Genomic DNA, 17637 nt, shown 5'->3' with positions numbered 1-17637 from the left:
CCGGGACGCATAGTTCAGAGATGTAGGATGGTGCCATTTCATTGATGGCTTTAAGCACCATCCAGCATAATTTGTACTGTATTCTTTCAGGGCACTTGAGCCAGTGAAGGTTACGAAGGTGTTCTGAAATGTGCGAATATTGCTTGTTATAGTACATTTTTATGCCGTGATTAAGTTTCGCGGAGCAAGTGGAACTCTGGGATCCCTTTTTTAGGGATGTTCAATTATGAATTCTTTAAATACGACAAATTGAATTCTTTTTGAGGGGTGAGGCTCTCGACTAGCAAACCGGAGGTCATGGGTTCAAATCCCACGCAAGTAAATTATTATTTTTTTATTGCACAACTTACTCACTTAAAATAATATATTTGCTATACGTTCCAAAGTGAATAGTACTATCAATATCGCCCTGGTGTAAGACCACCATTCAGAATTAAAAAGTTGCTTTGATTGGCTTTGACCAGATCTGAATAGCCAGGTACTTTCCCACCTTCTTCCTCCCCATATCCTTTCCCTATTCACTAATTCTAGCCTCAAAACATACCACGATAATCGATACCTCGACATGCGACCGCTCCGTGCTATGTCTTGGTGTCTAGCAGAAACCAGCTCAGAACCGTTTGATGCATTTCTCATTGCGCGCATTTGGGGATCTTTGAAGGTGTCCTTTTAAGCTTTTGAATTTCTTTCTAGACCCTAAGCAATCCGTGAAATTGCGCATGTGCACTTGTGTGCTGATTTCATATAGCTCAATTGATGCAAGTGCTGGAGGGGTAACAGATGAGAAAATATGTTGGTTGGAAGTACTTGATCATTACTAGTGGCAAAGTCTTAGAAGGGTGATATCTAGGGTATATTCTATCCAGTTTTAATAAAATGTACTGTAAAACCGTTACAATGTCCTTTAGTGACCAGAGATTGTCAGATTTTTCACAACCTCACTCTTGTTAGTGTCCCCGTTTTAGTTAGCTTCACAACATTTCTTTAAAGATAAATCGGAAAGTTAGGTGATGCAGGCATGGTTTCATCTGGTGATAATAAATACCAGAAAAATCCAACTTTTAGCAAAGTTATTTCCACATGAACCTATGTATGTAATGATGAATTTCCCTCTAGAAATAAAGATCCTGTACAAATATTAAAATGATTTTTTTCACTTGTTACAGATGGCTCAAGTACCACAAATGAAGAGGGATCTCCACCAGGCTCTCCAGTTCTCCAGAGAAACGTTTCCCCGAGGAGTCGAAGCCGATCCCCTCGCCCCACCAGCTCTCCGCAGCCACTTCTCCACCAATCTAGGCCTCCGACACACTCCCACGCAGCATACTTAGACACCGACTCCTATCTCCAGAGATTCCGTCCCAAGAGTCCAATTACACACAGAGAACCACCGACAAACTACCAAACCCAAAACTTTGGATCCTCCTCAAACCTCAATCAAAGCAACGACGATATGATAGTTGAATCGGATGGTGAAATTGATGAGAGTGACGATTTTGACAGCCTCAAAGACTCCGACAAAAGATCAACAAACAACATGTCTCCAAATGGACAAAACAGCATGAACAAACGCAAGAAAAAAACACGAACAGTATTTTCAAGATCACAAGTTTTCCAGCTAGAATCAACCTTCGACATGAAGAGATACCTGAGCAGCTCTGAACGAGCGGGTCTTGCGGCGAGTCTTCACCTAACAGAGACACAAGTGAAGATCTGGTTCCAAAACAGGAGGAACAAATGGAAAAGACAGCTGGCTGCAGAATTGGAGGCAGCAAACATGGCTCATGCAGCTCAAAGATTGGTTAGGGTACCGATTTTATATCATGAAAATGCTGGGAATCCTCAAGGTTTAGGACCTTTGGGTTCTCCTCTTCATCATCACCCGGCCTTGGGTCTTCATCACCATTTTGATGGGAGTTCTGGACCACCAGGGTTGTTCATGCAACAGCCTCCACCAAATCTTCCACCCAGTCCAGTGACATCTAGAGCGCCCTTGTCTGGCCTCGTCTAGTCCAACTATCACAACACTTTGAGGTTATATTATCAGGGATATTGTTAGTAACAGATTTAGCGATTGAAGACGAACGTTTTGTACCAATCTTACGGTGTTCAGTGTACGTTTTAGCTTCTCAAATTGTGGTTTGTAGAAGTGGAAAACAGTGCAGTATGGATCAACTGTAGATTCTTTGATATGGATATATCGAGTGCATCAATTAGCGAGAAAAGCATTTAACATCTTACAATAGTGTAACATTATCAGGCCAAAGTTTTATCCATTTCATATCCCTGTAACAGTATTCTTACTGGCTACATTTTTCGCACTACTAGATACATGACATTTATATAGTTCACAGTTGTCGTGTCTTGAAAACATGGATGCTTGGTGCACACGATATCAGAACCGATAAATTTTATTTTTCTTTTTAAACATGAGCATTCAGAGTGTTTTTATGTGGAATTACCGATTTTTTCTTATTACTCAGATAAAATAAATTAACCTATATTAATTACGTCCTATAAATAATATATTTACTTTACCTTTACACTGCATAATCATATAAACAATCAGATTTTCTTCGTGTAATTATAGAAAGAATCTGATTTACACGATTTAATTATTTAAAACACTGATTTACACGGTATAATCGTGTAAAATATTGTTAAAACGTCTGATTGACATGTTGTAATCATGTAAATAGTCTGAATGACGTATTAAAATCTGATTTACCTAGAATCAAAAAAAAATCTGATTTACGTAATAAAATCGCGCAAAATATTGTAAATCATCTGATTTACAAGGTGTAATCACGTAAATAATATGATTCACGTTGTGTAAGCATGTAAACAAAGTGTTTAATGCAAACAATGATTTATTTTAAATACAAATCTTTACTAACTACCTTTTTCCAGTTGTTTAAACCAGTGGAAAAGTTTAAAGAATGCGTGTAAACAAACCGAAAAGTTGTAATAAAGGTGTTTAACAAAAAAATCATACTTAAATTGAATTTAGAATCGACAAAAGAATTAATCGTTCTTCAATCGCTAAAAATCTGTGTAGCAATTCGTTCGGTTAAGTGTTGAGATTTTGTAAATATTTCATAGTTAATAAATTATAATTACAATATTAGTAAATTTCTAAATATTCTTGTGGCTTCGTAGTGAATTTGTACGCATAATAATCTTCAGGTGTAAATAAAATAAAAATATTAATGAATATTTAAGATAATAATATATTGTAAATGTTATAATGATTAATCTTGTATGATGTGTTTTGGTATGATACCATATATGGTACTATAATACTACGATATTACAATCGATATTTGTGAATTTAGGATCTAAGAATTTACATTAAATCTATAATTCTGTATGTGAGTAGTGATAAATTTGTCTGTCGTAGTAAAAGTACTATTAAAAATATATTAATTTTATTGTAAACATTAATAATAATTGTATATAAAAAATGGATACAGCTTAATCACACCTTCAGTAAAAGTATATTATTTATTGTGTATGATTACTGTGTATATTACGTTGGATTGATGCATAAATTCGTAACGTTTTGATTCAATAAAAAAAATTAAAAAATACATTCTTTTTTTGTGGCGCATTCTCCTATCGGAGGTTGGTTGATCCGAGTAGTTTTTAACCCACAGACTGCAGCCAGGAACAACTGTGTACCAGTCATGTAGATTACGAAACCATTACGGTGCTGACACATTATGCTATAAAGCTCAGAGCGTTTTTGGACGTGGCCTGTATGACAATATCGCTCGCTATACAATCCCATACAGATCTGTTACACCAGACAGAATATGTAGGTGTTATAAGTCTGAGCAAGGCAACGATATTTGAAAATGAGTCCCGATTAATTTAGGGAGCTGCCGTGGTCACGCGGCTGTCAGATGTCAAGGCGACAGATCCCGTACAAACGGATGATATTCGCGCAACCTTGGAATAATGATGGACGGTAGATTGAAGAATGAGGAACATGTTAAAAGAAGTCACAGTTGTGCTATTTAAAGCATCGTCTGTTGCATAATATGGGAAATTATACATTAGTGAAATTACTTACTGATTATTACCGGCAGTATTCTAATTGATATAATTTAATTATTTTATTCGTAATTATTGATTTTAGAACAGTGTAAACTGGCTACAACCATCATTATGACGTAGAAAACGCCAATTGTTGTTAAGACGTCTGTCACCAATTAAATCACCGATGCTCTATCGGAGATTTAATCGAATATTCTACTTTTATGCCTTTCTTGAAAGAATTGAGTTTTTATACAGACAGAACTATTTATTTATATTTCTTGTGTACGAACGCAAACTAATAATTCCTCTTATCATTTTAAAGCAAAAATTTGCAAAAAGTGTAAGCGTAAAATAATTAAATTTGCACTATCTTTGCATAAGCATAACGTTTACCGATTTCATTTTAAACTAAAATATTGAAATATACATGATATTTGTTGCATTTAAACTTAGCAGGAATCGATCCGTCATTATTTTTTACATTAACCCCACACAGGAGGCCCTGAGAAAATAATTTCCCTCAGGGCCTATGTCATAGTTGAGGATGCTGTGTAGAGGGCCTTTTTAAGGAAAGGAGGCAAAGGAAGTTATAAGAAAGAAAAAAAGGTAAAAGGGGCGGGTAGAAATCCAAAGATCGGTGTGTCCAGGAGTGACGCAGTGAGAGACCAGTTGAAGAGGTCAAAAGGTCTCCCTAAACTACACTCTCTGGATCTGAACACACCTCACCCGATAAACCTAGGCAGCCCTGCTATGTCACCAAACGTAGCGAACCACTGGCAGAGTGACTTATGGCAAAGGTGTTATCCAATAAATAATTCCCGGGGCGGCGGTACCCAAGCCAAGCTCCCAAATTGGCCGCGCCATTCCACTATATAAACAGAAAAGAGCTTTAACTCTGAGCTTAATTTATTAACGTATTGATTCTTAAAATATTTAGTTATGAGTAACTTTTGTAAACCAATTAGGTACCTAGTCACTGTAGTTTATAATCCTATTACAACTGTCAAATGATTAATTTTGTCGAACTTCCACATTATTTTCTTTAAGCTGTGGAGCTTCGTTAAGCATAATAATGTATTACCGGTTAGTGACTGAGTTGATAAAAGCGTCAGGTTCCCACATTGGCGAGATTGGTTCTATTCATCTCAAAGCTAAGTCCTCCATCATTAAATAAGCAAAAAAAAGAGTTTTTAAAATATAGTCAGATTATGCGGCCTTGGCGGTCGAGGGGTAAGGCTCTCGACTAGCAAGCTGGAGGTCGCGGGTTCAAATCCAGGCGTGCGCAAGTAAATTTTGTTTGATTAATTTGTGTTATTTCACAAATTATTATTTTACATAATATATATTACATTTGCGGCACGTTCCTGAATGGAAGATACTCTCAGTATCGCCCTAGTGTAAGAACACCATTGAAAATTGAAACTTTGCTTGAAATGGCTTTGGCCGTGTTTGGTAGCTAGTTACTTCCCCACCTTCGTCTTTTCCATCTTCTCCCCTCCCCACTACCTTCAGCCTCACAACATACTCCAATTTAGGATGTTATAGTCTCACTGGCTCTAGACGGTTGGCAGCAGTTGTGCGATTTCACATTAAAATGAAGAAAAAAAAATTACGGAAATATTTGTCTTTTTTTAAATCCATAAAATACTATCCCTCTTCCGCTAAAAAATATAATCAAATAAACTCAATTAAAAAACTTGAAAGACCATTTCAGTCCATTGACTTTATTTTATTAATGAGATTGGAAGGTACAATATTACGAGTATAATGGAAAGTTTATTCTAATGCAATCTATAGATTCGGTTGGTCTAGGTTTAGTCACGTTAAGTACAGTCTACGAGCTAGGTTAGGTTAGGTTTGGTCTCACTAGGTACAGTCTATAAGCTAGGTTATGTTTGGCTTGCACAAACATTAGCTGATTTAGCTTCTATTATTTATTGATTATTATATTCGTCACCTTGACTAAGATATTACATGCTTTGTAAATAAATTAAACCATTTTACTTTTATGTTACAATTTTAATATTTAAAATGATGATTTCTACATTAGTTCCACGCAGGAGGCCATTCGGAAAATAATTTCCATCATGACCTATGTCATCTTTGGGGATGTTGAATGGACGGTTTTTTTATGGTTGTGTCAGCGCTTTATTGGCAGCAGACGCATACCTGGACGGAAGATGAACCTCGTGCTGGCACTGTTGCTGGACGCGGTAGACTCTGCTGCAGAATCACCATATTCTATCTTTGTTGAACTTTGCTATCTATGTGAGGATATGGTGTCAGCGCTTTAGTAGCAGCAGACACATACCTGGATGGATGACGAACCTCGTGTTGGCACTGTTGGTGGACTCTCTGCTGCAGCAGCTGGTCCAGTTTCTTCACCACCTAGGATTCTTGCTACAGAGTCTACATCTTCTATCTTCATGTCACCTGTTCCTGTTCTTCATTTTACTTTACTTAACTTCACTTAATTTTGGTAATATTTATATTTTTTGTAATACCTGCATCAACTGTAAAGCGCCCCTGAGGTGATATCTCACAAAAATTGTCAAATATTATTATTATTATAAAGGAAGAAAAGGAAGCGGGGGAAGGAGGGGAAGGAGAGGAAAGAGAGGAAGGAGAGGTGGGAGAGGAAGAAGAGGAGGGAGAGGAAGTAGAGGAAGATCTGGGAAAGAAAAAGGTATGAGGGATGGGTCTGGTGGTCAGTGTGTTCAGAAGTAGTGGATGTTTGAATTCATCTCTTCCACTGCGGTGCAAGGTGATAATAATAATATTTGGCTAAATTATATAGCGCCGTTTTAAGGTGAAAAATCACCTCAAGGGCGCTTTATGATTCGAGAGTCCTGCAGGGGAGGTAAAAACACCCTCAACCAGTCGCCAAGACCTAGATAATCCTCAACCTAGGAATCCGAGTAACCAAAATTTGTCCAAAGATACGTCACTATCTAAATGACATTTTTTAAAACTTTCTCTCGTAGGTAAGTATCATTTCATTGAAAAATGCTATTGAGAAACTCTAAATAAACTAAAATAATCTTTACTGAACCATTAAAACAGCCACCATCTTGAAACGGAAACGGAACGTACAAACTATTTTACAGAGAGATGAAATGCAAAACGGACGAGATAAAACATGATTTCACTACGCTAAATCAATAATTAGTAATATGTATTTATAAAACCCTGGAGAACGTCCAGGACGAGCCAACTAACTAACTAACCATCACGCTGTTTCCCCGTAGGGGTAGGCAGAGGACTCGGTCTTGGCACACACTTCTTGCCTCATTCACATTCATACATCGTAGCATACATACTATTCTATTATTCTTACTCTTTACATGGCCGGACTCGAGTATCTGATTCACTTGATCGTGCCATGTCTTCCTATATATCCTCCTTATATACACTCCTATCTTCGCTCATTCGCTCTACATGCCCAAACGATCTAAGTGTCCTTTTCTTAATCTTACTCATTACGCTTACATCCTTCAATTCCAAATTCCTCACACGATAAAACATGGTTTTACCACACATACGCCACTGGGATCTCATTTCAACAGCATTCAATCTACTTTCATCCTTTCTTTGCCAGTTCCATGCGTCACTTCCATACTTCAGGGTAGGTACCAGCACTCCATTGTGAACTGCTATCTTCGCTTCTTTAGACATTTTTTTGTTAGCGCCAACTGCGTCCAGTCCTCCAGTCCAGTCCAAGAGGTGTTATTTTGAATAGCCCGCTATTTCGGTATGTGTTACTTTTGAAGCTGTCATTTTATAACATTTGAAAAAATACGTCATTAATAAAAATGGAACAATACACGCTTCAACAACGCACTGAAATTATTAAAATTCACTTGAGTGAATCAAATGCAAATCATCTTGAGTGATGAGGCCCATTTCCACCTCGGTGGCTTCGTCAACTAGCAAAATTGTCGCATCTGGGGCTCTGAAAACCCAAGAGTTATTGTTGAAAAGCCTCTCTATCCTCAACGTGTGACTGTTTGGTGCGGTTTATGGTCCGGCGGAGTCATTGGACCTTATTTTTTCGAAAATGAGGTTGGAGCAACAGTTACGGTGAATGGATTGCGCTATCGAGAGATGATTAATGTTTTTTATGGCCGAAATTGGATGGTATTGATCTGGACAACGTTTACTTTCAACAAGACGGCGCTACGTGCCACACAAGCAACGAAACCATGGATCTTTTACGATTGAATATCAAAAATGGTTCAACTTGTCTCATATCACGAAAATTAAAATTAAGTGTTTTTTTTTTTTTTTTTTTTTTATTAAATATCAAAATAATATACAAAAATCAAAAAGTCCCAATAAACTACTTTAAAGTAGTTTGTCATTGGGTGCTTTTAACTTAAACAGATTATATCAAATGTATACATTCATATCATGAGAGGTGTAATACAATAAAAATAAAAACAAAAAACAATTAAAGCGTATGCAGTTAGAAATAGTTTGTATTAGAGTCTAGTACAAACTATTTCTTTCAGCTAGCCAATTTTTCAACAAAAAAATTCTTTTTATATTTGTACATTTTTTGATTTCTGCAGGTAACATATTTAAACAATTTGGTATCATGTAGTCTAGCGTTCTTTTTCCATATTTGTTTACATGCTTTGGTACGATTAGTCCTTCATTTAATGTAAATCGAGTATTGTAAGTGTGTTCCAGTCTATTTATGTACATAGGGCTATTTATGTGCTGAAAAATTATTTTATACCACATAATTGCTCTTACCGAGAGGATTTTCAGATTTTGATAAAGGTGTGGAACATTATGCCTTTGTTCATATAAACTTTTATGAGCTAATAATTTAACAAGAGAATTTTGAACTGCTTGAACATGATTTATATTTGTTTTAGAGGAAAATCCCCAAGCTGTAATTCCATACCTTATGATAGATTCAGCTAGTGATAAATAAATTATTCGAAGTGTGCATATTGGAACATAAAATTTTAATTTATATAATCTACTAATAATAGATCTCAGTCGTTCACAGACTTTATTTATCTGTAAATCCCATTTGAAAAAACAATCAATAATAACACCTAAATAAACATATTTTTTAACCAGTTCAATATTTTCACATGTACACAACGCAGGGATACCAACATGTAGGCAATCTGAATTGTGTGTTTTAATTTCGGGTATAATAGTATTTACCTTGGCATTGGGTGATCTAATGTGTATCAATTTAGTTTTTTTTGCATTTATGATTAGGCCAGAGTCGTGAGACCATTTTAAAAGTTCAATGTAATCTTTTTGTAAAAGTTCAATACATAATTGCAAATCACTGCAAGAAAACACCAATGCAGTATCATCCGCGTACACAAAGTGTTTTACATGTTTAAAAATAAATTTAATAAAAGATACATAAATTATATATAAAATAGGACCTAATATGGAACCTTGAGGAACACCTGCTAAGATTTTTCTTTTTTTACTTAATGTGTTCAAAAGCTTTATTTGCATGCACCTGTTGTTCAAATAATTTTCAAATAGTTTTAGAAGTTTCCCTCTTATTCCTATGATTTCTAGTATTTTCAACAATTTTTTATGGTTAATAGTGTCAAATGCCTTGGAATAATCTATAAATAAGACTAATACATGATGTTTATTATTTAAATTATTATTTATCAAGCTGGCAAACTTTTGAAGTAGCACTTCAGTGCCCTTTTTTTTTTGGAATCCATATTGGTTAGTATCAATAATAGAAAAATCTTCCAAATATTTTATTAATTTAATTTGAATGTATTTTTCAAGAATTTTTTCGAGTGATGGCAAAATACTGATTGGTCTATAATTACCCAAAATGGTGTGCTCACCTCCTTTATAAATGGGTCTGATAATACTACATTTTAAATCATCTGGAATTTTTGCTTCAAATAAGATTCTGTTTACAAAATGGGTTATAATTGGACCTAATGTTAATATATGTTTTTTAATATCGCTCATTCTGATATTATCGATTCCAGGAGAAGAGCTTTTAAGTTGCTTCACAATGTTTTCTATATCAGCAATTTTAGCCCTAGGTAGGTACATGCTTTGAGGCATCTCCTCTGGTTCAAACCCAGTTGTCCTGTGATTACATTTATGTAACATATTGCAAACATTGTCAGAGAAATAATCAACAAAGTCATTTGTTACGCTTTCTTCGGTCCGATCTTTCATCAAATATTTGGATGCAACTTGGTCACAATCATTTTTACATTTCTTTCCTAAAATTTGATTACATTCGTCCCATGTTTTTTTAGAGTCTTGAAATATATTTTTGAATTTATCATTATAGTATGAGGTTTTTAATTTTATTAACAATTTATTTAAAATATTTCGAAAACACTTATATTCTTTTTCATAGTATTTGTTCGTTGGAGCATTTCTCCAACGTTTGTATAAAAAATCTCTTTTTTTAATTTTATAAAGTGCATCAGTAGATATCCATTCATTTATGGCATGCGGTCGGTTTTTTGATTTTTTGCTTATTTCAATTGTGCTTTTTTTATACAAGTCATCAAAATAATTTTTAATTTTCAAATAAATAACAGAACATTCGGTTTCCTTTAGAAGCGATTTCCAATCATAATTACAAATATGTTTATCAACCAGTTTTTGCGAAAGAATTTTAACTTTATTATAATCATTTGAGTTTAAATTATCTACCGAGTTATAGCGTATACTTATAGCTGTTGTGTTGTGATCGGCAATGTTATAGTCACATACACATGCAAAGATTGTACTGGTTAATCCAGCGGGCAGTTTACCGCTTATTCGCACGTAGAAATGATCGATACATGAACTATTTATTTTCTGTTTAACAATTACTTCCCTAGTGACGCCATCTATACATTTTTTCAAATAGTTATTTGTAAGAATATTTTCATAATTTATTATGATAGGATCATTTTTGTTTAATAAATTTAAATTTATGTCGCCGAAAAATATTACACTTTCATTTGATTTAATATTGTTTTCAAACACAGAGGATATTTCTGACAAAAATGATAGCTTATTTAGATTCGGAGGTCGGTATATTGCTAAGACATTTAAAGTGCTCTTATTTGGAAGTGTCAATATTCCAAAAACGTTCTCAAAAAATTTGGTGTCCAGAAATATTTGCGAAAAGGAAAGGTTATTCTTTATATATAACAAGATGCCTCCACCGGATTTTTGTTTTCTACAATAGTGATACGAATTGTATCCGGGAATATCATAAAGATTAACAAGTTCCGAACGAATTGCCGTTTCGCAAAGCATGAGTACGTCAACGTGATTTAAACAGTCTTTAAAATAAACATGAAATAGGTCGAAATATTTACATATTGACCTAATGTTTAGTTGAACAAAATTAAGTTTACTTGTATCACATTTCCTTGAATCTTGCTTTTGAAACCATTCACGCAGGTTATTTACTTTACAAAAATTAATATCATTGTCATCATCTATGAAACTAAAAGACATAATGATTTAAATAAAATATTTCCAAAAACATTCATGGTTAGATTATAGTATTGTTCAGTATAAGGTAGGTTTAATAATTTGCACCAGTAAATACATACTGTACATTTTCTACATGAAATATATTTGTTTCGTTCATTGTATTTTAATTGATAACTAATTGATAATTGATAATTAATTGATAACATGATAATTAATGGATAACAATAATTTATTTGTTTCATTCTCCATTTGGTAACGATTTGTAAGTAAGATAGTGTGCGTGAGTTTACGCCGCTAAAACAAGTATTGAAACAGTAGTGCAGATTTAAATGGGAATATTGGTATTGCGGTGTATATAAACTATTATACTCTTTATTTAAAATATAATAAAATATTACACTTATAACATTCCGTATAAAAGTAAAAAGTTGAAATACAGTATTTATTAATAGATAATTTAGATGCAAGGCAATGGACATAATAGTATATGTAGAGTAGGTGTATAGAACGTATTTAAATAGTGTAGGCCTATAAACAATGATTATAAAATGTATTTTAATATTCTGGATCTGGTAAAGAAAAGTGTATAACTTTTGATGTGTTAATTTAATATTAACAAGCATCTTAAAAGAAGAAAACTTACATATCACATACGCATGTAAATAAAATTGATTATCTTCATTAATTATCAAAATACTACAATATAACAAAAGATTCTTATTTAAAATATATTGTTGCATTTTTTTTGATAAGTAAAAATTAATATTCAATATTTTGTTCAGCAATTGCGAGCATTTTTTTATATACCTTACAGTTGTTTTTGTCATTTGCCCTATGATTAACTGGAAATGTCATTTTATATTTTTCATTTTGAGTGCAACAGTTTCTGCAGTTTGGTTGTTTGTCCTTGTTCCCGCATTCGCTGTATGTGTGGTCGAGACCGCAGTAACTGCAAACAGGCTTTTCGTTCTTCTCTCTCTGCAGACATCTTGCAGCACCGTGTCCGAAGCGTAAACAGTGGTAACATTGCATTACAGGATTTGCGTCTTCAACAAAGATTCTTTGGTATCCGATTTTAATTTTATCTTTGTTTAAGAGTATTTTCCGGGTTTCACTCTCTACTTCAACCACATAGTTAGATGTATCATTAAATTTATTTTTAATTATTTTCTTGACGTTGAACACAGGTTTATGTTCCTTATTTTCCGACATAATTTTAATTTCTTCATTTTGTTCGATGATGTCACAAGTGAAATCTTCTTTATCATAATCATTAAATATTCCCTTGAAAATTAAAGTAGGTTTTTTTTTGTTAATTCCTTAGTATCGACATCATTTATTACTTTTGAGATCTCCATTTGTAATTTCTTCGCATCTTCTTTTTTTAAACACTCGATGATGATTCTGTTTCGGGATATTTTTTTGATACCTTCAATACATATTCCCAGTTTACTAGTTTTAATATGTTTTTGTATTTTTTTTAGAATCGAGTCAGAAGAGTCACTGTTTGTTTTAGGACTAATCATTAGACAATATTTATTTTTTGTATTTTTTTGTTTATTTTGAGGGTAATCATATGTTTTTTCTCTGTTCGCTATTTCTATTTTATTTTTATCTTCCGACATTTCAATTGCCAGGTGCCCTAATAATGATAAAATGTTTGTGGCTTTATTTGTCACAATAATTTGTTGGTCTTTACTGAACTTTTTACTGGAATCTTGCACTGCGAGAAGTAGTTCACTAACTACCTCCTTTGCTTCTTCCATGAATTTGTGTAGATTGGCCATATTTATTTTTTCACAAACTTACTCCACTTTACACTTTTACAACCAGTAGTACTGTACAAATATTGTTGTCACCAGTTTGACAGTTTCAGAATGTTTAAAATATTTATTTATTTTCAAATGTGGTTTGTAGAAGATATGTTACTAATTGATTATTATTTTTTATTCCAATCGATAGTGCGCACTTTGTTTAATTTAATCATCAGCTTCACTGTTTGTTTTTGCCAAAAATAAACACTTTGCGGAGCACTTAAATTGGGAGCAGAAAAATATGCAGCCTGTCACTAAATGAATGTATGTTATAATTGTTGAACGTTGAACATAAACATGTTGTCTTACAGATAATACCTACGATAAATAAACTTGCACACAAACAATTTTATGCATTAAACAATCTATATTAATTATGTTTATATTTTAATCTTAATGTTTAATATCTTTAATTTTTATTTGTATCTTTTTAAATATACATATACTTTTTCTTTATTTTTCAGTTTACTATTAATTTTAATATTTTTGTTTTTAGTTTTATTTATCATTAAATTTGTTTTTTTTCTTTACTTCTTTCTTATGTTTCTATAAAATAGTATTTTTTAGTTCTTCTACGTTATTTTTATTATTACTTCATTATGATTTATACTTACATACTTATGTTACTATAAAATAGTATTTTTTAGTTATTTTATGTCATTGTTATTATTATTTCATGTATAACTACCACAACACGGGCATTAGCCTAGTATGGTAGTTAAAAAAATGTCTAAAAATGTAACATGTAAACATTTATTAAATAATAAAAAAAAAAAATAACACCTCTTATTGGAAAACATGATATTTGATGTAATTCTTGAATGAGTAATTATTTAGGTAGCGCATTATTCCACTCCGTCACAAGTAACACGCTGTATCCTCTCCATCTCCCGAAGTGGTCGTGTGCCACGGTCCCCTAATTGGTAATCCACCATCCACCGTGGGTAAATGGTTACGGGGGCCTAATTAATAAACTAATAAAGAGTCCGATGGACAGATAAGATCTGCTAAACCTCGTGTCGCGTGTGTGCGAGCTTTTATTTTATACCGAGGGGAAGTATAACCTGCCGGCTAGCGAAGCACTGTGCTCTAAACTGGGAAAAAAGTGGACAAAAAATATATTTATTTATTAACGATATTAGTACCTTAAACATGACAGACAGGATATAAAAACATTTATACAATGTAAACATACTAATACGATAATTAAATTTTATATCAAAAGACAAATTAAAAATAAAGTGAAATGCTTTTTTGTAAGTTCTTTCGGTGCTATTAAAGATATCTGCTATTTCTGCAGTTAAATGCCTCCGTGGTCGAGGGGTAAAGCTCTCGCCTAGCAATCCGAAGGTCGAGGGTTCAAATCTTGGCGTGCGCAAGTAAATTTTATTTGTGTTATTTCACAATGTATATATATATATAGCATACCTGCGGCACGTTCCAGAGTGGAAAATATTCTCAGTATCGCCCTGGTGTAAAACCACCATTATAAATTGAAAAGTTGCTTGAAATGGCTGCAGAAGTGTTTGGTGACCAGATCTGAATAGCCAGGTACTCCCCCACCTTCCCCTTCACATATCCTTCCCCTTTTTTCTACCTTAAGCCTCACATACATACCCCAATTGGGGAAGCCATAGTCTCACTGCTCCAGACGGTTGGGAGCAGTTGGGACTCTTGTGTGGTATTCACATTTATAAATATTTATATTAGTTACCTCAGTTCGGTATTGCATGGTATAAACGAATTATTGTTACAGTGAAATATAGTTTTAGTTCGAGTGACTATTTCATGAAATGAAATCAATTGCATATTATATATGATCGTTTAGGTGGTAGAGCGATTGCAGGATTAATACTCTGCCGGCTAAGTCCTTCTTCATTGAACAAGTAACTTAAGCTGCTTAACTATGGTAGCAAGAGAATAGATCTAATACATTGTTGGATAATTCCAAATCAAATTATCAAATCTGATTACTAATTCACGAACTCACTGTCATCTAAGAAACCTTGAAACTTTCCGTATTCCTTTGTACAATTTACCTATTTAAAATACCACAAATAAATGTTATATATCTGATTTATTTCCAAGGAATATCCATATGAAGGACCGGCTTTAACATTCTGGGTTTTTTGAATAAGAAAAACATTTTAAAAAAGGTTGATTTGTATATGAAAATAATTACTTTTGTTTTATAAATAATTATTTTCCTAACTAAAATTAGTAATGTTTCATATTACCCCGGGTAAATTGCAGTCAATTATAATATATAAAAACCTTTATTTTTCAGAAATATTTTTGTCCCGCTAAAATTCCGATTCGGTCCACTGTGCATAGTAACTAATTCAAATTAAATGCCGAATATCGCGACGTGCTCCCTATGTAAGGTTATTTATCTAATCTCGTTACATAAATCATTAAACAAACATTATTTGGGGAGCTGTTATTAAATATGAAAGACAGTACCTACCTAACGAGGAGTTGCAATCATGTTATTATCATTATTTGGAAAGAGTTTGAGGTTATGTTGTTGATGGTACTTTTTTACACTGACTAATTATTTTCTACGAACTATGTTTATCTATGTAATTGAGTGGGTCAAATCGAATTAGAATGTATGATGATTTTTTAATTGGGGTAACCAGGTTAAAAATGAGGTAATTGATAGTTTGAGGAAGGTGGATTTGTGGTGGTAATTTTCTCCTTATTGGGCTTCTTGAATTTTAGTAGAGGATGCTTTTAATTTCGCGCTGTTGCGAGACTCTTAGTAAAATTAAGCGTTTGAAATGGCTTAACTAGAGTTACTTTCAAACCATCTCTCTTTTTCTCCTCACTCATTCCCGTTACTTATAGCTCAAAGTTTGACATGCTACTGAATGTTGAGATTTTACCCATAATTAATATTTATTATTATACAACCGTTGATACCTGTTAAGATGATAAATCAAAACTCGAACGATGAGTTCTAGGGTCATGCAATTTGCACAGATTTTTGTCCTTGGAAATAATATTAAAAATAATTTGGCCGAAATCAAGATCTATTGAACTTTGAAATATGTCTTCAAATTTTATTTTTCACAGTAATTGACTGAGCGTAGGAAAGTCCTGTTTTAATACCTCCGGTTTACATTTAGTCTGTCTGTAAATTGCTTCATACGTTCCCCTTTCGTTTCAAGATGGTGGCCGTTTTAATGAATTTGAAATCGTAGAGTGTATTTGGAATCTCTTATTCGAACCTTTTTTAATATTTTGGTAGGTACTTACATGCGTGGAGAAAATTTGAAAAAAATAATTGTCGTTGAGGGAAGAAATTTCGGTTTTATTTATTAAATGCAAGAAAATATGAATCAAATATTTTGGAAGCCAGTTCCAATTTTTACAAGAAATTAATTAAATAAATTACGTCTAAAAAGAGTGTTTATATTTGAACAAAGCCGGGAAATAAAGATAGGAATAGTTTTTTATTATATTACACTTAATTTGGGTATATTAGACGGAATCACCCGAAAATTAAGTTAAAGACGAAATTGTTTCAACATTAAAGAAAATCGTACCTTCAATAATAAAACAATAATATCCAAAAGGGGAAAAAAAATTTCATTCGACCACAAAATAAAAGCACAAGATCAAACATATTCGAAACCATGAACAATTTAGACTACAAATAATCACTTTTCATTTTGACGCGTGCGCGCGTTTTGTTTATTGAGAGCGCAGTGCGCACTGCGCATGCCCAATTTCCGGCAGTCCCATTGGCCGAGGGCCTCTTCAAAAAACGAAACATTACTTTTTAAATGCGACGCGTGGCTGTTGCGTGGTAGAGTTTATGGTAATTGAAATGTTTCGAGGGGTACTCGTTTATTCGAGGGTAGGTACTTGAGCATTTTTTTTCTAGTGGGAGTTAAAGGCTAGTGGGTTTTTATTAATTTTGTTTTGTTCCTGATTTGAAGGGTTCCGGTTTATTTTGTATTGTAGCAAGATTTGTTGGGAAGATTTTAATTTTAACATATTAGTCATTCTTATTATTTGTAAGAGGAAATAATTTACTGCTGTATCGCTATCATTATTAGGTGCTAACGCAAACCTGCGAAAAATCACGGGAGATTATAAGTGTATGAATGATAATTGCATGCTAGCTTGAAAAATCAAGAAAACCTACATTTTTTGGAAAGATTAATTTAAGAATTTTTCTACAGAACAATGATAAATCAGAACGTTTTTGAAAAATTATAAAAAGTAACTAACAATCCTAACCTAACCTAACCTAGTCCTCTTGTTGACCGACATATAATAGACAGTAACCTATTGCCATGCAGACGGCACGCTG

General features: G+C 33.4%; 1 protein-coding gene across 1 annotated transcript; it reads left to right on the top strand.

Moving 5' to 3' along the window:
• Positions 1–1453: 1453 nt before the first annotated feature.
• On the top strand, positions 1454–2011 carry LOC149411463 (homeobox protein HMX3-like). Its single transcript, XM_089646662.1, has one exon. It carries the CDS (start codon positions 1454–1456, stop codon positions 2009–2011), a length of 558 nt encoding a protein of 185 aa, XP_089502788.1.
• The last annotated feature ends 15626 nt before the right edge of the window (positions 2012–17637 follow it).

The sequence above is a fragment of the Hesperophylax consimilis genome, chromosome 25 (genome assembly GCF_061612785.1).
Source record: "Hesperophylax consimilis isolate HC1 chromosome 25, BYU_Hcon_1.0, whole genome shotgun sequence".
In the NCBI taxonomy this organism is placed as follows: Eukaryota; Metazoa; Arthropoda; class Insecta; order Trichoptera; family Limnephilidae; genus Hesperophylax; species Hesperophylax consimilis.
Note: the sequence above shows the minus strand (reverse complement) of the source record. Positions and strands in the feature narration are given on the sequence as shown.

Excerpts from the sequence above, each read along its gene's own strand:
- LOC149411463 (XM_089646662.1), top strand. The coding sequence starts at position 1,454 with ATGATAGTTGAATCGGATGGTGAAATTGATGAGAGTGACGATTTTGAC.